The sequence below is a fragment of the Ictalurus punctatus genome, chromosome 18, assembly GCF_001660625.3.
Source record: "Ictalurus punctatus breed USDA103 chromosome 18, Coco_2.0, whole genome shotgun sequence".
In the NCBI taxonomy this organism is placed as follows: Eukaryota; Metazoa; Chordata; class Actinopteri; order Siluriformes; family Ictaluridae; genus Ictalurus; species Ictalurus punctatus.
Genome location: NC_030433.2, coordinates 196,469 through 220,442, shown reverse-complemented (window position 1 = coordinate 220,442; position 23,974 = coordinate 196,469). Strand labels below are relative to the sequence as shown.

The window sequence follows — 23,974 nt, the reverse complement described above, 5'->3', positions numbered from 1 at the left end:
CAGCATGGTTCATTAAACAGCGACCCTGAGTGATTCCAGTTCAGCGTTTAAAGGATCCCAGAGAGCTGAGCCATTGTAGGAAACCCTAGCCTTTCCGGGAAATGGTATGTAATTTTGTAGACCTGTAGAGGGAGCTCTTGAGTCGGTTTAATTTGAGGACTTTTCTGTAAACATGTCAGTAATTACCCAGCCAGCATGTCCACATAATCCCAAATGGGCTTGAAACTGGGGCCTATGTGGGCAGCTAAGCTGGGCCCAACCTTCCTTTCTCTGTAGTTTTCATGGTGTCCTCACATGGGCTAATGATGGGGTCCAGATAGGCCAGATGTAAGGCTGTTGTATTATGGACCAGCAACAAGGGTACATAGAGCACCCTTGCATGGGCTGTAGTGGGCACTGTCTGAGTGTTGTATGGGCTGCGTGGGTTACTTTATTTTACAGCAGCTGCTTTTAACTAAGAAAACATTACACAGAAGGATCCATAATACAGTTAACTTTTTACATTTTATAAATGAACAGCAAAGAACAGGCAGATCAACAACAATGATAAAAGATCAATAATACACAAATGTATACACCACAGGGTTTTTCCTACCTCCAACATTTTTGTTAGGGAGTAGTTCTTGTGGATGTTAACAACAGTGATAGCAAATAGAGAAAAGATATAACAATGTAGCCTATTTTACAACTAATGAAATTGCTAACCTTGCTAACTTACATAGATATTCATGTACTGAATTAAGTTATGCTAGCCAGTGAAGCTAGTTAGTTGAGGTTACATAAACATACCTCAACAGAACTAAGCTTAGTATTTAACAGGGCTTGGTAGCTAAACAAAGTTAGGCTGTGTTCGCACGTAATGTCTTTTTCTGATGAAAATCGCAGATCAAAGCGTTTTTTCATATAAAATAAAATGCTGTTGCAAAATGCAGTTGAGCGCATCCCAAAAGAAGCTTAGTTCATTTTTGAAAATATGGTCTACTCCATAAGATTATTATGCAAATCAGGTGCTGTTTGCTTCCAAAAATTTGTGTGAACACAGCCTTAGGTCGCCAAGGATGTTGGACTACAAATGTATCATTAGAATATTTTACAGGCCTGCAAAGCTAGGAAAGTGAAGAGTTCAAAAGAGGGTTGTGATATTTGCAGTTGAAATAAATGTTGAAATAAATCAAGAAATTCTTTGTCTGTCCTTTGGTTGATTTTTCAAAATAATTACATATGTATTACATATGTATGTATTTTTATTATTCCTGTGTGTACAAGTTAAGGTAATCCACATATATTTGTATAATCTGTTTTGATAGATTTTTTTTGCTTTTGTGTTTTTGTGAAAAAAACTTTTATGATTGTTTTATAACTTTTATGACTTTTATAAAACTATATAATGGACAGGTATGGAACATGAAATATCACAAATGTTTCTGAACACTATAACTACTTTGAACAAGAGAACTAGGTTGAAATAACGTGTTTTATTTTACATGTAAAACATGTTGCATTCCATTCTTCTTGCATTCTTGTTACGTTCTTCAGTGTATTTATGTTTGCTCGAAATGCCATTCGTGTGTCTATGGCAGTGGTGGGATGGTTGCTTTTTGTCTCCTCCCTCTTCTCTAGGCCCCACCTACTGTATGTGTCACGTTCTGGCTTGCCACTGGATGATCACATCTTGTCCACGCCTGCTCCGGCCTTGTGCAATAGGATTGGTTGGCTGCACGTTTCCGGAGGTGTACTTAAGGCGCGTCAGTCTCCATCCCCTGGCAGATCATTGCCATTGCTTTGTGTTTAAGGAGTTCTTTACGTATGTTGATTTAACCTGTGTATGACCTTCTGCCTGTTTGTGACTTTATTTATGCTCTTTGTTATCTAACACACATTAATATTCACCTTTGCAAATAGTGCACTGGTAATAGTGGTTAGTAGGAAGTCGGAGCCATTTATGTTGGTTCGTTTTTCTCCTGGTTTTGGGTTAGCTAGGGAGAGAGGGAAGAAAATGTATTTTTGTTAGTTAGTTAGTTAGTTTCTTTTTGTGCAGTTAGAGGGAAATTTGGTTTATTATTTGGTTTCTGAATTTAAACGTATATATACATATACATATATACATATATATATATATATATATATATATATATATATATATATATATATATATATATATATACACATACATACACACACACACACACACACACACACACACACACACACACATATATATATATATATATATATATATATATATATATATATATATATATATATATATATATATATATATATGCACTTTTCCACTTCAGTTTAACCTCCTCCACTACACAGCACACAAACGATGAAGATGGTTACAAGTTTGTGAAAAAGGGATTACAAGCCTATGTACATGGAAATAAAAAGTAAATGAAATTCACCATCGAATCCTATTTCTTTGGAAATTCCTTGCCACAACAACTCCCTCTTATCAACATTCTTGTAGGCGTTTTTAAGCTCTCGCCGTTCAGACATCAAAGACACCAGCAGCTTCAACTTGCTATTTGCTTGCTTCATTTTCAGCTTCTTCTTCTTTGTGTTGATCTCCAGGTGAACCAATGAACCAGTGTTTAATAAATAATTTGAACTGTTCTCCGGTCAGTTTTATAATGTAAGTTTATAAAACTGAAATTATTCAATAGTGTTTGGACTGATCCCTGCTCAGTGCTTGCCTCAGGATGCCTTGTTAATAATCTGACATGAAATCCCACCGAATTACCTGATAAAAATAAAAAAAAAGACATGGCCAGATGCTGTGGGTTATTACGTAGGTGAGAGAAAATTTGGAAAGTTTTGCATTTATTAAACCTTATTCACAATAAGGAGCCTACAGGTTACAAAACCCAGCTCTTGTACTTGTCAGACAGATGTTAAAAACTCAACACATTAAAAAAACAAAAACAAAAAAAACAAACAAACAAACAATTTTTTTTTAAATGGCTCTTACAATGATGTGGACAGGCACACTTCACCCAGGATTCAAACCCAAGGCAGCAGCATACCATTTGAAAACACCATCGACTCCCCCACACACTTCCTTGTTTGACACAAACAACATGTGGGTTATAATTCGTTAAGGCTTATCTGAATCGTTGTCAAGGTTGTTTCATAGCAACACCTGCAAGTGACCACTAGGTGTCACCGTGGAGACGGGTGTCGGATTGTTTCGAAGCCTCGAGACAATATGGCACATTTGCTTGTCCTGTTTCAGTGTACCACGAAGCCTCGCTCTGCACACCACTGGTGGACACGGGCGCAGTCGTTTTATATCGTCTCTTTTAAAACCTCCAGATTTTTTCCAGATGAACTGCAGAAATTTAGCAGAACGCCATATTTTAATCCACAAACTAATCAACTTCCCACTGCCGTAGCCTGCTGTACTTCCTGTATATCTTGATTGATAGATGCCTCGCCCAATCAGCGGTCAGTATTCCATTCGCTAACTATAGGCCTACCTACCTTTTCCGTTTTGTCTGTTTTGTTCATTTGTTTTGAGATTTGTTATTTTGTTGGCAGATTTATTGAGACTCTGTGGAGTATTGCCAAGAGGAAAATGAGAGACACCAGACCCAACAATACAGACAAGTTGAAGGTCGCTATCAAAGTAACCTGGGCTTCCAGAACACCTCAGCAGTGCCACAGGCTGATTCCCTACATGCCACACCGCACTGATGCAGTAATTTTGATGCAAAAGCAGCCCTGACCAAGTACTGAGTGCATACATTAACATACTTTTCAGGACGTTATATTTATAATATAATACATTTCTGTATTATAAATGGTTTATTCTAATATTTTGAGATACTGGAATTTTCATTTCATTTCCATGAACTGTAAGCCGTAATCATCAATATTAAAAAAGGCTTGAAATAGTTCACTTTATGTTTAATGAATCTAGAATATATGAAAGTTCCACCTTTTGAATGAAATTATGGAAAAAATGAACTTTTCCACGTTTTTTTAAAGATGCACCTGTAATAAAAAATGAAGTCAGCTGATAACCAGGTTATACCCCTCAATGGATCCCATCAATGGAGTCCTGACCGTAACCCCATTGAAAGTATTTGGGATGTGCTGGAGAACACTTTACGGAGTGGTTCGACTCTTCTGTTCTCAATACAAGATCTTGGTCAAGAAATAATGCAACTCTGGATGGAAATAAATGTTGTGACTTTGCATAAGGTTGTCAAAACAAAGTCATGATGAATGTGTGCCGTAATAAAAGTTAACGGCGGTTCAATGAAATATTATAGTGTGTGACTTTTTTTATTTGGGCAGGTAGTATATACACCATATGTACACCACCTCAGTGTAAGTGGTGATCCAAAAGAAATTTCCAAAAAGCATTGACATTGATTCAACTTTATACATTATTTGAATTATAAAACTGTTTTAATATAAATGTTTTTTTTTTTTTTTTTGCTCTCCAAGGGTTCTGCAAAGAACAATTTTTTGGTGAAAATGTACTATTGGCCAAGTACAGAACCCCAGGGTTCTATATAAAAATACAAGCAACCACAAGGAACCTCTTTTTTTTAAGAGAGCACTTAAAACAAGAGTAGGCTATATATGTTTCCTTATTTTGTTATCAAATAATATTGATATGTCTTTCAATTCTTGTTTTTTTAACAGGTTAAGCAGTGATGTTGATTTCAGCCAGGCCGGGCAGTAGCATTCGTCAGTCGTCATTTTAACAACAGGTTATTGGTAAATGTGTTTATATTGTAATGTATAGGTTGTTGTATTGTTTCAGCATTAAAATATAAAAAAATCGTTTAATTCAAATGTTTATTGATGTAATTATACAAAACTACTAGCAAGAAAGTGGTAAGGTGTGCAGACCTTTCCTGACAAAAACTAGCATATAGGGAGGATTTAACTTGATGAATTAACACTGTTGTTCTCAGATAATCGTGATATTCACTGCCTGAATTACTTGCCTGAAAACAGCCTCGTCTAAACCTTACAAATGAATCAATATTGCCTATTGTCTTAATCATCATTTTTTTTTTTTATATTAACCCAATGTTAAATATTCACTTGAAAGTGCACATTTCGAGGTCTCCCTTTCAACCTTCCCCTATCAACGTAACAGTCGACTACTGCCACTGGTGAGAGCCCCAGCCTTACTTTATTGTCCCGTATAATCTCACAGTTAGCAGCTAGGACTTGTAATACAGTCGGCATGCTGCTGAGACCGAGCTCTCAATGACGCAATGTTCGCCTTCGCTCTAATGGCAGGCTCCCTCTGGATCATACTAGGTAAGTTAAATATCCGAATTGGAAATGGGTGTAACGGTGTATTGGATGACGACCTTGGGTTAACCGTATATTCACAAGGTTAGAAACCATGTTCATTTTAGTAATGACAGACGCGAAGTAATACTGCACCAATTCATTCCATACTAGATATTAGCAATCTGAAATCTATTATTTCGCGAGCTTTGGAGTTGGAACATTGCGGAAGGACACAATAAGAGCAACTGCGTTACTTGGAAAGGTTGAGACGCATAGGATATGCGGCGATGCGGTGAGGCCATAAATAATAGAGAGTAACGTTACGCAAATGTATGGATGGAAATGAAATCGATAAAAAATCATTCACACATTAGTTCATATATAGTTAGAGTAGATATTAGAGAGACGTCCACTAAAGCTTTTAATATAGTGCGGCTTATTGTAAGGCCCGTGCAAAGCGGCATAGGATAACATACGTACAGCGCTGTAGGCTACAGCCTATCTGACCGCCATTCATTTATTCTCACATGATGAAAGGTTACGACTTGATAGAATCCATGCCCATGTGCTGTGAATTGTGAATTGTGGAATACAACATACGACACTCGTGTGGAGCTGCCGTTTATATCGCGAACTTGTGGGGTTGGGTCTGATTTGACGGGAGCTGTCCACACTATGGTTCTGAAAAACCCACACCACAATGCAACCTCGTCGTTAGGAGCCGTTTGAGCAACCGGTTTCGATGATCGTAATTTGAAAATTTTCGAGCGTTAGGTCTTATTCACACAGACCTCGCACACACACACACACACACACACACACACACACACACACACACACACACACACACACACACACACACACACATATATTCTCCATCTGGTACTCAGAGGTGGGTAGAGAAGCCAAAATTTTACTCAGGTAAAAGTAAAACTACTTATAAAAACAATTTCTCAAGTAACAGTAAAAGTAATAATGTTAATAATTACTAAAAAAAAATTATCCAATAAGAAGACTACTTAAGGCTGATTGGCATGTCCAAAGTGTCCGTAGTGTATGGATGGGTGTGTGAGTGTGTATGTGATTGTGCCCTGATGGATTGGCACCCTGTCCAGGGTGTACCCCGCCTTGTGCCTGATGCTCCCTGGGATAGGCTCCAGGTTTCCCTGTGACCCTGAAGAGGATAAGCAGTATAGAAGGTGGATTGATGGATGGATGGAAGACTACTTATGTATCAAGTTACTAGTTACTTCGGATCTGATTAAAATGATGGGACAATCCTGAATCTCTCCTTGAAAGTCTGTATGTTCTAAAACATGGGTTCAAGATGAAGCAGCATGTCCCAGTCCTGTGACTAACACAGAACCTGTCATTTTCACCACAAAATCTCTCACACACCCCAAAAAAACAAACATTTACTCAAGTAAATGTAAACGAAGTACGAAGTAAATGTAACACATTACTACCCACCTCTGATGGTACTTCACTCTATCAATTATGCAACAAGCCAGGTAGAACTAGAGACAGAGAACTTGACCCATCCTTAATAATTAAGTGGTTGAAACCCTGTAATTTATCTGGCAGGGTATTGTACTTTAGTTTGAATTGTTTAGACACAAAAATAAGGATTAAGCTTTAATCTAGATTAAATCAAGGTATATCTAATATTTCTGTTGCACCAAACTTTAAACCTTATTTGAAATAAGCAGGCTTACATTTAACCATCACTTTAATCCTGGATTTAATTTCACAGTAAACCTGGATTAACTATAATCTTGTTGCTCCATCACTTAAAACTCAGATTTTAAATTTTTGTATTTTATTTTTTTCATTTTCTCAGCCTGTATCGCTTATGTGTATGAGCGGTTAATAATGGCAGTCGAATTTTTTTTTCATTCAAAGTTTAAAGTTCATGATCCCTTTGTAGTCACGCAAGTGGAAGTGAAAGAGTTACATTGTTGCTGTTTAGTTACACTGGAGAATTCATATATTTCCACGTTTATGAAATCCACGTGCACTGCTGCAATGTTGTCAATGGCGAATCCATCATGCTGGAGAAAATTAATCATAGATGGAGGTTTTAATCGCAGGTTAGAATTCTAATCCCTGATTTGTTAATCTGTGTTTAAAATTAAGTTGCAACACAACTAGATTTTAAATAAAACCCAGATCAATAAATCCTAGATTAGCTCTAAACTGTGCTTAATTTAATCCTTATTGGTGCAACCCACCCTAAGTGTTAAAGTATCTGTATTCTGCAGAGGGCAGAATCTGCACAAAGTCACCATGCCCAGTGCTTGATTGCTCATGGTCCCACCACAATTGCTTGTAGACTCATTCAAAGAAACCTGGTAAAATTGATCAGTATTCTAGAACTGTAAACAAGCATGTGAATCTTGTAAGGGTTTATGTGGCATGAAAAAAAAAAAAATTCTATGGGAAAGTTTTCTATATTTGTGAACATTCTAGGAACTGTTTTAACAGTTTCAAGCCAATGGTTTACAAATTAACAAATTAATGACTCATCAAATAATTTCTAGTAAGTCTAGGGTGGAGTGATAAATTGCCCTTACTTCAAATGTTGTTCCACTATTGTTCTGTTTGTTTACATATCTGATATCTGAGTATGTTAATGAAAGTGCAATCTTGATGTGCTTTGTAAGGTAAGACCAGTATATCATATAGCCAAGGATAGAGAGAGCAGAACAGATTATAGAGGGGGAGGGGGATGAGAACCGTATCTGCTGAGTGTGGTGTGATACGGTGGCCAGCAAGGCTGGGTTAATTTTGCGTTTGGTGTTATCCCTCTTTCCGCCACTCAGCACTCCTTATCAGCTTTAATCTTTCAAAGATAGCAGGTTGTCATAGGTTTGCTAAATGCAAGACACACATGCGTACACTCCATCTGTCTCCAGTTCTGTAAGTAATTGCTGTTTAAATCATAAATGTAATTGTTTGCATCTTGATGCAGGTTTCTACAGTGGTTAATGGAACAGTGTGTGCTTTCATTTGTTAGCATGTAATTATGAAAAAAAAAATGTTGCAGTAATACTGAAGACGTTTGCTTAGAAGCTGAATTTTACTATTTGAAAGAGACTGTTGTAAGAGTACAGATCTGTATGCGCAAAACAATTAATGTTAGTATATTCCTATAGAATGTATAAATCTGCATGTTGTGACCAAGAGAATAGACACTAGACTACAACAAAAATTTACTCATATGACTCGGCAGTCTCATCTAGTAGGCAATAATCACCAAGGTAGAACAGCCTAATTGCTGATGACACATTGCAGATGGAGAGAGTGGGTGGGTCAGAGGTAGAACTGCAACAAAGTCATATTTTTAGAACTGACTAGTCTTTTTTTCATAATTGACTGATTAGTTTTTTTTTCAATTGCAATAACTAATTTTAAATAATGTACAATAAATAAATAGCACAAAAAAAAAGAAAGAAAATTTGAAGATTCAGATGGATCTATATATCTAAATACTAAATCAATATCCTACACATAGATACTGCCTTTTCATTAATCTTACCATGTAAAAAACAGGCTCAACCTGACAGGCCTTGTTAAACAATTAAGCAATGATTTCACATACAGTATGTTTGCTTTGCATATGGTTGCTTACAAAAGTTTTCAGGTATTGCTATCTTTGACTGCTGTTTCGTTGTCAACATTTGATGATCTGTATGATATGCTGTTTTTCTATAGTGTTACACGTGTATCTGTGCTGAGATTCCAAGGGGTATTTTTACTCTCATGCAAATGATCAGAAATAAAGATCACAGGGCAAAAAGAAAGTATTCACACAGCTAGCGAACCCACTATTTAGTAAAGCTTGTTGTGACACTTATCGTGGTTAGAGAATGAGGAAGTGGGAGGCATTCTTGGAGTCACTCAAAATAGCTTTATTTGCAACTTTACTTTTGCTTTTCAGCATTTTTAATTATAAACACACATATCTCTGTGCTGGTTGGCCTCTGTCTCAATCTCACTCTGGCTTCTACGGGAGGCAAATGAAAGCACAAAGAGACACAAACAAATCAACTTTCACTAATTACATGCAGGTGAGAATTATCACGTGCTACCTGCTGGTTTAAACTACCTCCCCTCCGTCCACAGAACCAAACACGCCTCTGCTGCCACATACCCTCACCACCCAACTCAGGCCGGGGAGCCATCCAGCCTTTAGCCCCTCCCCCTGAAAGTGATGACAGCCCACTCTCTATCACTATCAGCTTCTGGCTGATGTACAGCATGGGCCTCTCCTTTCTCTCCACCATCTGGCACAAAACAGCCCCCAGCCCTCTGTCCAATGTGTCAGTCTGCAGAACAAAAAGGAGAGAAAAGTCAGGTGAATGTAACAGCAGGCTCCCGCACAAAACTTCTTTTACCTGGCAGAAAGCCCGCTTGCATGGCTCCATCCAGTGGAATGGATGTGATGCCCCCTTTTAGTGAAGTCAGTCAGTGGGCTGGTAATGTCCAAAAAATTAGATACAAACCATCTATAGCAGCCAGCCAGCCTCAGGAACCGCTTCACCCCCTTTAAGGTCTTGGGACTTGGGCAGGCCGCAGTCACTGCTATCTTATCAAAACCTGTCCATGACCCAAGTGGAACCCCAGATATTGCACTTCCACCCACCAAGATGCACACTTCTTTGAGTTCATTGTGAGTCCCACCCATCTCAAGGATCTCAGAACAACTCTCAGGTGTTGCAAATGCTGCTGCCAATTATTACTATAAATGATAATGTCCTCAAAGTACACAGTGGCATGTGCATTGTGCTGGCCGAGGATTCTGTCCATGTGTCATTTAAATGGTGCTGGGGTGACAAACTGGTGTAACCCAAATGGAGTGGATAAGGATGTTTTTTCATGAGATACTGGGAATCTGCCAATATCCCTTAGTTAAATCCAGTGTCAAATAAAAGCTTGCCATGCGTAACTGATGGAGCATTGTTGTCTCTAATTTTCCAAAAACACAGCTAAGTTATATCATCAAGTACTTACATCAGTTTGAGGATGACAAAAACACAGTGGGCCTGAGTAGGAAATAGCAAGGGTTTATTTCTGCTCACCACATGAGATTTGCACAGAGGGGCGTCCCAGAGTTATCTGAAAGTCCCCTGAAACGGGGCTCCCTTTTTATACAGTTGAAACACCCCTGGTTTGCCTAATGTGCCATTCCATCTGGTGTCTGGGTGATGTCCTCTCTGGGTTTTTTTAGATTCTTTCCAATCTGCTTATTTTTGCCTCAGACTTCTCGAGACCTGTTGAGTTTGCACTTTTAGGTGCTTTGTTTTTTAAAACCAACTTCTGCTTTTTATGGCATGTCTGAGCTGATTCTGAGTGAGGACATTTATCACCTGTGTGCTTTTTCCTTTATCATGGGTAAGTGTATGCTTTTTCTGCATTGTTATTAGAATATGTACAGTGTGATTTAGTAAAATAATCATTAGCCATTACTTTGTTATTCTGATTACTTGGGCATCAAGACCACCACTGTCTCACTGTGGGACTCCCATGTCGTGCATACCCTTGAGTTTATCCTGAACCACATTTTTCTTGTGTTCATGGAGCCAGTATGGGCCGCTGCATACAACCATACCTGGAGAGTCTCTATGTGGTATTCTATGGAGTCAGTGCTACTGAGTAGAGGCAAAAACACATCAGAAAATTCTGCCTCCTGCAACCTGGCAACCTGTGCTCTCTGGGATGATGATCGGTGGTCCCCACAGGGTACTGGGGTCAATTGGGCTGCACTTTTTAGACTTACCTTCAGTCCCAGCTCTTCCCTATCAGGAGCCACTATTGCCAAAGTTCTCCACCTTCCTGAGAAAGGTGTTCCTCTGACCATGGAGAAGCCTTTTCTGGGTTTTTTGGGGGGTTTTGTGGGGAGGGGGCTCAATAGGATAGATAGGAGAATCTTGTGACTGACAGTAAGGTAGAGAGAAAACTGCACAGCATGTTCAAGAATCTTAGGAAGAATAGTTATACCAGATGTCTGACGTATCTAGAGGGGGTTCTTCAGGACTGGAATTACCCTTGCTGTCTTGAAGGCATTCAGTACATGGAGAGAAGTTATGGAATCATTTATGATGAAAGAGATGAAGGGTACGAAGCCTTGTGAGATGGTCTGGAGAATTCTGGAAGGGAGGGATTCCAGTGAACAGGTGGTTTGCTAGACTATATAATCTGCAGGGTCACTTCTGTAGAACTTAAGGAAAGTGTTAAAGAAAGAGGAAGGGACTGCTGCACATGTGGTGTAAGAAAAGGAAGGGTCAAAATAAAGTATACATAGTAATGTTCTGGAGTGATCCAGGTCTCACAGATGAAGTCAGCTTTCTGACTGAGACTGGCAGTTCCAGAGTCCACCTGCCACCACTGTTTGGAACTAAGACAACAGTGGAGGCTAGATGAAAGTAGCTTAACTAGTAAGAAGTCCAGTCTGTAGTGAGATCAAGCCAAGGACAATAAAAATCAACCCATTACATGCATCATCAGTGTGGCTAGTCAGTTCAAAACTAGCATGATTCCTCAGGAAAACTGCTAACCTTTTATTGTCTGGGATGTATCAGTCACATTGCTCTTTCCATTCTGACCTGTATTTTCACTGTCCACTTGTGATCTGCTCTCCATTCCACATAGCATAATTGTGCTAGGTTAAGACATCCAGAATGAAATGTATGTCTAGGTCCTGTAGGCCTATTTCAATGTTTTTTTTGCTTCTCTTTCTTTCCCTCTCCTCTCAGAGCTGAGCACTACGCTGATTGAGAGGATGCAGGTGCAGGAGCTGGTGATTAGCCTGTGGCTAGCTAAATTGGAAAAGCTGTTTCATCTGATCTGTTCAACGCCCACTGCTGCACTGTTTGGGCTTGGTGCTCTGACTGCCATGTTGGCCTACTGGCTGGCAACACGCCCGCGTGCCCTCATGCCCCCATGTGACCTTCGCCACCAGTCTGAAGAAGTTGAGGTATTTATACTTGATTATAAAACCCTATTCGTACAGGCTTAATTTAAATAGGGACTTAGGTAAACCCACAATGTCCTGGGGTTTCCTACTTTTATTTCCAGTTGGATTAGCCATGTCAGTGTTTCTCCCTCCTCCCTTGAGAAAATTGCAGATCAAATTACCTATCATTCTACATACACCAGTCTGTAGTGTTCTAATAATTTAAGTCCCATCCTACGATTAGTGGACAACCCGCTCTACCACCTGAGCCACAGCCACCCAATGTAAATTCAAACCATAAATTTACATAAAACACCACATGACCATGTGTGACACAAACATCTTGACACTGGTAAAGCTGTTTCAAACCAGTAACCATGGGTGGTAAAAAGTATCCGAGCTGCGGTGAATGCGTGCATAGCCACGTACAATGCAGGGCTCATGTTGGGGGATATGAGTGAGTACAAAGCGGCGTGCTACATTCTCCAATGCACAGTGAAAGCCACTAAACTCTGGTATGGGGAACAGGTGGAGTCTCATTTCTAGCTCAATGACAGTGCCTTCGGACACAAATCTAATGCCACGGTGAGAGCTGGCTCTTAGGCTCAGGTGGTAGAGCGGATTGTCCAGTAATTGTAGGGTTGGCGGTCCAGTTCACGGCCCACATGCCGAAGTGTCCTTGAGCAAGACACTGAACCCCAAGTTGTTCCCGATGGCAGGCTAGCCTTTGCATGTGAGTGTGTATGTGAATGGGTGAATGAGAAACAGTGTAAAACGCCACTAAAGTTAAAAAGCACTGGGCAGTGGTGGCTTAGCGGTTAAGGCTCTGGGTTACTGATCAGAAGGTTGGGGGTTCAAGCCCCAGCACTGCCAAGCTGCCACTGTTGGGCCCTTGAGCAAGGCCCTTAACCCTCTCTGCTCCAGGGGTGCTGTATCATGGCTGACCCTGCACTCTGACCCAACTTCCTAACATGCTGGGGTATGCGAAGAAAAGAATTGAACTGTGCTCTAATGTATACGTGTTTAATAAAGACTCATTAATCATTAACTAGTGCATTAGAAGCAGCTCTGTTAGCGATAAGTGCATGTTCACCCCTCAGAGGACACGGTGTGAAGGGCTCTGAAATGTGTGAACATCAGAAAAGCGGCCGACCCTGAAGGCATTTCCGGCCATGTACTGAGATCTTGTGCTGATCAGCTAGCTGGTTTGTTCACTTCCATCTTCAATGAGTCTCCCACCTGCTTCAAAAAAATCTGTTGTTATTCCTATGCAAAAAGAAAAAAAGCTTGTAGTCTTAACATTGCTTATCATTAAGGTTTTTGTGAGGCTTTTCAAAAACTCCATCTGCTCCTCCATCCCTGATACGATAGACCACTCCAGTTTGCCTAGTGCTCCAATTAGGCCTACCTACTGAGGATGTGATTTCTCACATCCTTCACACCACTCTCACCCACACGGACAACAAAGGGAACTATGTGAGGCTGTTGTTTATAGACTACAGCTCACTCTTCAATACCATAGTCCCAACACATGCTGGCCTCCAAGCTCAGTGACCTCAGCCTTGATTATCCCCTCTGTGACTGGGTCCTGGACTTTCTCACAGGCAGACCCCAGGTAGTGAGAGTTGGCCAGATACCTCCAACACCATCACCCTGAGCACCAGAGCCCCACAAGGTTGTATCTTGAGCCCCCTGCTCTATTCTCTCTACACACATGACTGTGTCCTCTCACAGCTCCACTTCTATAGTCAAGTTTTCTGATGACACAGTGGTTATGGGCCTCATCTCCAATAACAATGAGGCCACCTACCTTGACAAGGAGGAAAAACTCCTGGGTGCACCTAGTATACCTGGGTGACTGGGAACAGGCAATTGTTCAACCATGACTTCCTGTTTCACAGGGGTATAAATATGAGGTAACACATAGGCCAGACTCCCTTAATCATTCATTACAATGGGTAAGACCGAGGAATATAGCTGTGATGTGCGGAAAAAAAGTTGCTGATCTTCACAAAATGGGATGTGTCTATAAGAATACAGCAAAAGCAGTGGAAACGCCCATTTCGACCATCAGGGCAATAATTAAGAAGTTCCAGTCAACTGGAAATGTTATGAATCAACCTGGAAGAGGACTTGAGTCTATATCGTCTCAACGCACTGTGAAGAGGACGGTTAGATTGGCCAAAAATTCTCCAAGGATCACAGCTGGAGAATTGAGCATTTTTGCTTAAGGATGTAACCTGAGTTTTTATGTGCTACATCACAGTATGAGTTTGGTTGTACGAAAAATGCTAACCATGCTAATCCTTCCGACCTTTCAGAGCCCAATAATCTCTTTCTTCAGATGTAGAGCAGAGATTGGATGGCTTTATCACTTCTTTAATTGACAAGGGTGCAATTGCTCCTGTGAAACTAGTGCAGTGAACAGCTCACTTCTTGCGGTTCAAAAATCCAACCTTTCCTGGTGTCCTGTAAAAGACTTAAGGGGAGTAAATTCTCCTGAACATCCATCTCCTCAAATTGTTCCAAATCCCTCTAATATTTTGTTAAAAATGCCCCCTAACTCCATCTTTTTCTCTGTAATCTATTTGGCAAATGCATTTTCAGTATTCCTGTGCACAAGGACAGCCAATATTGGTTTGCGTTTACATTTAAGAACAAACACAATCAGTGGTGTGTTATACAGGGTTTCTGTAATTCTCTAACTTTTTTCTCTCATGAGCTACAGAGAAACTTGGAATCATTTCAGCCAACAGGTGGCAGCACTCTCATAAATTATATAGATGATTTCCTCCTTTGCTCTGAGGTTAGGGAACAATGTGAATTGGACACTAAAGTGCATCAAAGTGAGTCAGAGATTTTCTAGCGTTCTCTTTTACACACACACACACACACACACAGCTCTGTGCTGGTGTTTCTCTCTCTCGCTCAAGGCACGTGTCTCTCTCCTTCTTATCCTTGCCTCATCTAACTGCAACACAGAACAATCATTAAGAGAATTCCCCACAGGTGTGCAATTCCTTACCACTCACCTTCTCTGGCTCTGCCCTCCATTCACAAACTGGCGCTCTCACACGCCAACACCTCCACACTCTGTAAATTGGCAGACAAAATATTTTTGTAGACTTCTGAATTCATTCTACTGCTACCATCATGAGTACATGAGTACATACATCATCAATAAAGATTAGGGAGCCCATTCCAGAAGCATGCAAATCCAAGCCATGACACTACCTCCACCACGCTTGACCAATGAGCTCGTATTTTTGGATTATGAGCACATTCTTTCTTTCTCCACGCTTTGGTGTTTCCATCACTTTTGTAGAGGTTAATCTTGGTTCCAGATCCTTTGTGGCTCATCTGTATATTTCTTCATGAATTCCAATCTGGCCTTCCGGTTCTTACTGCTGATGAGTGGTTTGGATTTTTCTTCACAGCTCTCACAATGTTACTGTCATCAACAGCTCTTGTTTTCCCTGGCTGACCTGTTTGATGTCTGCTTTAGTACACTAGTGGTAATTTTATTTTTCAGGACATTCCGTTGTATTGACTATTCCCAATGCTTGTGCAATGGCTCTGATCAATTTTCCCTCTTTTCTCAGTTGTGGGTTGCTTTTCTCCCATAGACAGCTGTCTGGTCTTCATGTTTTCAGGTTTATCATTTTTAACAACAAATGCAGTCTTCACAGGCAAAGCTTCCCCAAGACCCTGTTTACACTAGTGTGCTTTTGTTTTAAAACAGCGTTTTAAACTGGACATGTACATACAAGTGTAAACAGGAAGTTGGTTGCTAGTCACCGGCAGGCACAACAAACCGGCATTCCATGTAGGGCTTACGCCATTTTGCACTCAGGTCTACATCAGTGAGCAGTGGATAAGTTCAACAAACTTCATGTGAAAACTGTGATGAATTTCCAGGTTACACAATTGCACTATTTGACCATGTAGTGCAGTTATAGAAGGGATTAATCCACTAGGCACTATCCATTGTCACCCAGATGAGGATGGGTTCCCTTTTGAGTCTGCTTCCTCATATCATCTCAGGCAGATTTGCCTTGCCACTGTTCTCTCTGGCTTGCTCATTAGGGACAAATTCATCCATTTAAATTTTATATCCTGTATGTATTTATTTCTGTAAAGCTGCTTTGTGACAAGGTCCATTGTTGAAAGTGCTATACAAATACAATTGAATTGAAATGTATTTTTGGGTGTATAATGTCCAAAATGTGTTTCAGTCATTATGTATTAACAAAAGGTCATTTAAAAAATGCATTTTGTACAACTTTGTTTCTGTTTCAGGGAGGTGGCCATAAATCAATGTTGGTTGACAATCCCAACCTGTTCACACGCTACTATGAAGATACCAAAACCTTATATGAGGCGTTCCAGAGGGGACTGCAAATAACTGGTGTGTACAATATTTAGACTCTTTTGATTTTAGAATTCTGTAGATCAGTGGTAAGTACAGTAAATCACTTAAAGGAGAACAAGGTATGTTTGAAAGCACATTTTATATTATAAGCAATATTTTTCTGTTATATATTTCAAGTAATTTATAGTGATACCAATTTGAACTCCGATAAATTAAATGTCATTAATAGTCAGTGAATGGGACAGAAATTTTTTAAATGGTGTTAAATTCCAGTTCACAGAATTCTATTAAAGAAGAGTATTCTTCCCAATTTCCCTTCTTATTTGAATGTGTGCTTCAAGAAGTTGGGCGCAGAATCCGAAGCTGACATGACTCTGTGACAAACACATATTTTTACCCCAGACTGTTTTTTCATAAACTTGACTCTCTCATTCTGGAAGTTATCTGGAGTAAAAAAAAAAGAACCCTGAGACTATGAAGACAGCTTCTACAAAAATCCCAAAGAATTGGGGGACATGGCTTGGCCCAATTTTAGATTTTATTATTGGGCAGCCAATTTTAGGATTATACAGTATTGGCTACAGTATTGTTCCCATTCGGTATCCCTGGCTTGGTTAGATGCGAAGCTATATTTTCAAGACTGGCATCTCTTATTGCCTTGGTAAATTCCCCTATTAAAACCCCTCTGTCTGCTTATACAAAAAATATATAATAGTTAAAATGACTTTGAGAATATGGAATTAATTTCGACACTGCTTTGGATTGCAAGTGTACTCTCCCTCAGCACCAATAGTTACAAATCCTTTTTTTTTTTTTACTTCACTGGCAGACTGTGCATGTAGACCTGCTAATATAGCTGCTGAGGGAGTGATGGTAAATTTGACATCATTTTCTCTTCTGACTGCCGTAATCCACCTCTCTATATTTTTTCCTCTCTTGGAAAGTCATGGAAAGGAAATACTGGATTATTTTTTCTTTCACTGTTGGAGCAAATGGTAATGCAAAAGGATATTTGCTCTGGTCTCCCATACACCTTTATAGAAGTTTACCCTGCTACAGTTTACTTAAACACAGAAATGGATGTATGTGCATGAACACAATCCATTATAGCTGCTGTATCGTGTAGCATGATTGAAGTGACGTGTGGGTCTTAAAATATTTTGGAAATGTCTTGAATATGGTATTAAAAAGTATTAAATTTCAAGTGCTGAAACCTGCAGATACCCTGATAAAGATTAAGAGATGCAAACATGCCATACTATCAAGTAGAACTGTTGGTAATTTGATTTAGTAATTTGTTTGACATAACTCAGGTGTGTCCTGTTGTCTCCTCAGGTAATGGACCGTGCTTAGGTTCTCGTCTCCCCAATCAACCATACAAATGGCTTTCTTATCGAGAGGTGAGTGTGGAAAAGGTACAGCTAAAATCAGGGCTGCAGCAACCCACTTAGGTTAGCCTAGGCTAAATTTATTCTTTCAAATTTTAACTTATTTAATCTTTACCTTTTAATTAAATTCAAAATTAGAAATTTTTACATTTACAGTGCAGTATCTACATTGTTGGTACATTTTTGGTGCTACCTGTATAAGCAGATCCATTTCCCCTACACAGAGTATTCTATATCTTGGTGTGTGAAAGCATCAAGCAGAAAGACCATCAAAAATGTGCAGATATGAGGAAAACTATATATTACTTTGGGCTTTACATACAGCAGTAGTAGAGAAATTCCCCAATAACAGTGTGTGATATGTGCAAAAATACTCACACATAAATGCCTAGTTCAGCCATGAAACTCTGACCGCATGCTGACTGGCTCCCTCGACGCCGCGTAGCAGCCTATCAGCCGTGCCTCTCCATTTATGTAACCCTTTATTATCCCAACTCAAGGTGCATTCACACATACAGCAACTCGCAGTAACAAAGCAACTGGAGACCATTCATTTCCAGTGAGAGCTGGAGATTTCCAGCCACATGAGCACCAGCAACCATTGGTGACTAGATGTGGGCGTGTCCAGCAACTTTGAAAGTTGAGAAAAGTTTAACTTTATGCAAATTTGGAGCGACTTGGTGCAGCGACATGTGAAAAACTTTGCCCCTTTAATCTTAAAATCTGGTTGTGCCACCTTTAGCAGCAATACAGTAACTGCAACCAAATGCTTCAGATAACTGGAGATCAGTCTTTCGCGTATAACCCCAATTCCAAAAAAGTTGGGATACTGTGTAGAATGTAAATAAATGTTGTATAGTAAATATCACCCAAAGAATCAACAGTATTCTACATACAGAGAAGTAAAATATTTGAAGAGGAAAAATGGGGAGGGTGGGAGTGATGTTCTTCTTCTTCATTGTTTATTGCAGTTCACAAATTTATGGCAGTCGGGTCATATTTTTGGGTGGAAAACTTGTATGTGTATGGTAATCGTACTGGGTTTAATGTACATGTGTATGTGGAAACTGTACTATAATTATTAATTATTAACCTAGATATAATATTCTTGCTGACCTTATTATTTAATCATAATTATGTCTATGTGTATGTTAGCACAACAGAGTTATTTATGTGTAGGAACAGACCTATCATTATTCATCTTTAACCTTGATAAGTTTGTTTGATGATGAGCTTTAACATACACCTATCACGATACGTTTGATTGACCCTTTTGACCTACCATTCCTCTCTCTATTACTGATTACATACTACTTATTATTACTTATGTAATTTAAGGGATTTTCACATTTTCTGATAGCAGTGGTGTCCATGCATGTGTTATGTTTATTTTAGTTTATTTGACAGATACATTTATCTAATGCAACATACATGAGCCATAATACAGTCAAAACATACAGATAACTAAACAATTGAAGGTTAAGGGTTTTCATGGGATTTCATGGGAACCACCACACTTTCAGTGTGCTCTACTGACAATTATAGATTTGGTATTACTTGCAATTCTTTTGTTACTGACTTTTATTTGTGTCACTTGCACAGGTTACGACTCGGGCAGAGCACCTGGGCTCAGGCTTACTGTCTCAGGGATGCCAGACCAATTCCAAGCAGTTTATTGGAGTATTTGCCCAGAATAGGCCAGAGGTGAGAGGTCAAAGGGCAACAAGAGAACAACACAGTTTTACAGTGTTTTCTGCATTTGTTAAGCACATTTATTGAACCTATGCCCATTCCTCTCTCTCTCTCTCTCTCTCTCTCTCTCTCTCTCTCTCTCTCTCTCTCTCTCTTTATCACTTTCCTTGTGTTGTTAGTGGATAATCTCAGAGCTGGCTTGTTACACATACTCCATGGTGGTGGTACCACTTTATGACACACTGGGTACTGATGCAGTTCAATACATAATCAACACTGGTAAGACTGGCTATTATTGTTATGTCTGTTATTGCTTAAATAATGAAATTGCCCTCTAATAATAGAAACAGGAATATACTCATCAGAAAAGCTTCATTGTTAAGCAAGTTTAGAAGTAATAACTTGATTGATAATTAAATAATTAAGTCAATAATAATCTTTTTTTGTATACATGTTTGTAGCTGATGATAATGGGTAAATATTATTTTCTAATGGTAAATATTATTTTCTAATAAAGATGCTTTGATATACTCCTACATGTAGCAAGAGCTTAAATATTCTTCTTTTGTTTGTCATTATTGTAGCAGAAATATCTACAGTGATCTGTGATAAACCAGAAAAGGCCAAGCTGCTTCTAGATAATGTAGAGAGACGGAAGACGCTGACCCTGAAGAGGGTTATCCTCATGGACCCATTCGATGTAGAACTTGTGGAGCAGGGCAAAAAGTGTGGTGTTCACATCCAGGCCCTGAACGATGTTGAGGTATAGAAGGATTTGACAAATCAAATAAAGAGTTCAGACATAATAATAGAGGAATTATATAATCCTCCATTATTTCATCTGGAAAACACAATATTCTTCTTAACCAAGGTTGTTCTTACAAACTCACAATAAGGATCATTGTCAGCATACGTTTTCTTTTTTTAAACTGCTTTTTTCAATAAAAATGTTTGACTTGACGCTCTAAATACTACTGATACAGATGCTCTGAATATTCTTATCTGGAAGCACAAAACAACTGCAAATATTTGCTAAAACATTTCTTGCACGTCAAAACATGTCTTGCGCATTGATCTGTATTCAAGCAACTTATAAACTTTTTAATTAAAGAGTAAAACAGTCAGGAAATTTATATTTTACGAACTATTTAGTTATACATTTAGCTACAGTTGTCAAGTAATAACTGTGGTGGTTAAACCTTGCTTGCTATTTGTGTTTTTTTCACAATTTTATTGATTGTTGTGAGTTTCATGACAGCAAAATGGTCTTGAGCCTAATGAATTCAGTTTGTGATCAGATACTGCCTATCTAAACGTCTGCAATGCACCTGCATGTTCACATAAACATCAACAGAGAAAAGAGCACTTACACTATCCGTACAGTTGACAGCGGAGCAAAGTTTTAACATTTTAAATGATCTATTAAAAAGAAATAAAAGCAAGAAATTTATTCAGTAGAACATAACTGACTGAATAAAGCAGCTGTTATTTTCCCACCAATGTAGGCGCTTACGGTGATCTGTTGAGTGGTGCAAATGCAATTTTCTCTCTTTTCACTTTTTTGCAGAAACAAGACTTCAAAACTTCACTTCTGGTTGATATGCATGCAAAAAGGAAACATATTATAGTTCAGGGCACACTGTATGGCCATCACACCCTTATGTGTGATTTCCCAAAATGGCTGGGATAAAATTGGAAACCCCCCTTTTTTTATTTTTATTTATTTTTTATTTTTTATTTTTTAGAATGTCTTGGTATGCCATAACATTAAGATTTTCATTCACTGGAACTAAGGGGCCTAGCCCAAACCTGTTTATAATGCCTTTGTGCACAACATGAGGTCCATAAAGTCATGTTTAGGCAAGGTTCTTGTAAAAGCAAGTGGCCTGCACAGAGCACTGATCTCAACTCCACTGTACACCTTTGGGAATTAGAATGTACCTCATTCCTTCTCGCCCAACATCAGTGCCTGACTAATTTTTTGTAACTGAATGGAGACAAATTCCTGCAGCCACATACCAATACAAAGATTAGAAAATGAGGACCAACTCCATATTAGTGCCCATGGTTTTGGAATGGGAGGTTCAACAAGCACACATGGGTCTGATGGGCAGGTGTTTTCATACTTTTAGTCATATACTGACCATAGTCATATGTCTCATGTCTCTTTTTTCCTCTGCTTCTTTTTCTTCTCCCCTCTTGTTTCACTTACACTGTTTATACCATGCCATTTGCATATGTCACATTACACATAATGCTACTTGCTGTTTTGCACTTGTGGCTAGATGCTAACCAGATGCAATATTAGATGGTAAAAGATGCAAAAGTTTAGTGTAACATAATGGAGGTTTAAATGGACGCAAGTGCAGATAAGAGCTTAACAGGTAATGGGTCAGGTGATCGGCAAACAAGATAAACTAGGCTAAGACACGAATCGTGAAATGAGGATGAGAACAGGATCAAAACCATGAAGCAAAAGAACAAGGATCGGAGGCTTGGTACGTTATGGAAACGCAAACAATACTTTGCCCCGAACATGGACACATGAGGGGTTTAAATAACAAATGTAATCGGGTTGAAACACAAAACAGCTGAATACAATGAGACACTTAAGGGAAACAACCAATGACAATACAAGGACAAGGACATAACCATAACAAAACATATGTGTCAAAAGTAAACAAAGTCAATGTCACTGAAATCCGGAAGCGTGTGCTCATGCTTTGAAGTTTGCTGCATGCTACAGCGCTAGTGTGAGGGGAAATCATGACAGAGCCCCACTCAAGGGTGCTACTCCCGGAGCGCCAGAAAACAGACCCTCCCCGGCGGTCCTGGCCCTCTGAGCAAAATGTCTTCACAGCCCCTCAGGTCCCGAGGTCCTCAGGTCTCCTCAAGAATCAGAGGGGTGTACTTAGGGGTGTACTCACTTTTGTTGCCAGCGGTTTAGACATTAACGGCTGTGTGCTGAGTTATTTTGAGGGGACAGCAAATTTACACTGTTACACAAGCTGTACACTCACTACACTGTAGCAAAGTGTCATTTCTTCAGTGTTGTCACATGAAAAGATATCATCAAATATTTACAAAAATGTGAGGGGTGTACTCACTTTTGTGAGATACTCTCTCTCTCTCTCTCTCTCTCTCTCTATATATATATATATGTATATATATATATATATATATATATATATATATATATATATATATATATAATGATAAATGATTGTGGGCTTAACATGTTACTGAACTTGAACTTGTGACTCCTGATACATGTGTGTTTAATGATTTCATTTAATGATTTTTTTTTTTTTACCTGCAGGCCTTAGGTCAAGAGCATTACAGAAAACCAATGGTGAGTAACCATGCAATCAATGTGTTATCAATCAGTTTACATCAGTCTAAGATTCTCATTAGTGTTTGCATGTTATGTTCTCAATCATACATGGTAGTATAAAACCAGGTCTCTTCATGAGACATACTTCCCCTGTTTATGATTACTGAACAGTCCGAGTGATGGTAACAAATGGGACTAACAATTTGGTTAACAGTTGCATTCATGTCATTCCTTACTGCTCAGAGATGTAAAAATATAATAATTCTGGTAATCTATGATCAGCGTTTCACAAATACATACATTAGCATGAATACGTCACACATCATCTAAACCCTTTGTTATATTTTGCAGCTGTCACCAGTAGATAAACCTTCATGTTCAGTAACTGCTTTATCCTAGTCAGATAAGTCACAGTGAATCTGGGGCCTATCCCTAAACCAGCAACATGAGATGGTGATACATCCTGGCAACACATTCACTTGTTCAATTTAGAGTACACAATCCACATAATGGCATTTGTCACATGTACATTATAGTATATGTTAGGTCAGAGTGCAGGCTAATTCAGCACCCCTTGCTCAACAATGGCAGCTTGACAGTGCTGGGGTTTGAACCCCTGACCTTCTGAGCCCAGAGTAACCCAGAGACTTAACCATTGAGCCCACAAACTTTGGGAGTTACAAAGAAACTCTAGTTTCTTACAAAGAAACTCTAGTTTCTTACAAAGAAACTCTAGTTTCTTACAAAGAAACTAGAGTTTCTTACAAAGAAACTAGAGGACCCAGAGCAAACCCACAATGACATGACAAATAGAAAAGAAGAGAATAAAAAACAGAATAGGAGAATACCTGTCACATCAGTTACAGACAATTCAAACCATACCACCAGAGGGAAACCTTCCCTGAGTTCCAGAGACTCTTACTCATTTTTCTTCTTTCAATTTCCTGTCTGTATTATATATAAACCAC

At 39.1% G+C, this 23,974-nt stretch overlaps 1 protein-coding gene and 1 long non-coding RNA gene across 3 annotated transcripts in view; one reads left to right on the top strand and one right to left on the bottom strand.

Annotated features, from left to right (window-relative positions):
• Positions 1 to 1,149: 1,149 nt before the first annotated feature.
• On the bottom strand, positions 1,150 to 3,112 carry LOC108278858 (uncharacterized). Its single transcript, XR_001815414.3, has 3 exons — positions 2,975 to 3,112; positions 2,409 to 2,746; positions 1,150 to 1,976 (listed from the first exon to the last, which is right to left on the bottom strand). It is a non-coding gene; the product is annotated as an uncharacterized LOC108278858 (long non-coding RNA).
• Positions 3,113 to 5,110: 1,998 nt separating this feature from the next.
• The window catches only part of acsl6 (acyl-CoA synthetase long chain family member 6), a 33,541-nt gene continuing 14,677 nt past the window's right edge, over positions 5,111 to 23,974 (top strand). The window contains exons 1-8 of one of the 2 annotated variants that reach the window (XM_017492506.3): positions 5,111 to 5,289; positions 12,021 to 12,241; positions 16,520 to 16,628; positions 17,928 to 17,992; positions 19,583 to 19,684; positions 19,852 to 19,951; positions 20,257 to 20,435; positions 22,992 to 23,024. In XM_017492506.3, the coding sequence (XP_017347995.1) occupies positions 5,244 to 5,289; positions 12,021 to 12,241; positions 16,520 to 16,628; positions 17,928 to 17,992; positions 19,583 to 19,684; positions 19,852 to 19,951; positions 20,257 to 20,435; positions 22,992 to 23,024 (855 nt within the window). In that variant the 5' untranslated portion in view covers positions 5,111 to 5,243. Of the gene's footprint in view, positions 5,290 to 8,054; positions 8,185 to 12,020; positions 12,242 to 16,519; positions 16,629 to 17,927; positions 17,993 to 19,582; positions 19,685 to 19,851; positions 19,952 to 20,256; positions 20,436 to 22,991; positions 23,025 to 23,974 lie in introns of those variants that run through there. The other variant, XM_017492507.3, reaches the window with a different exon arrangement.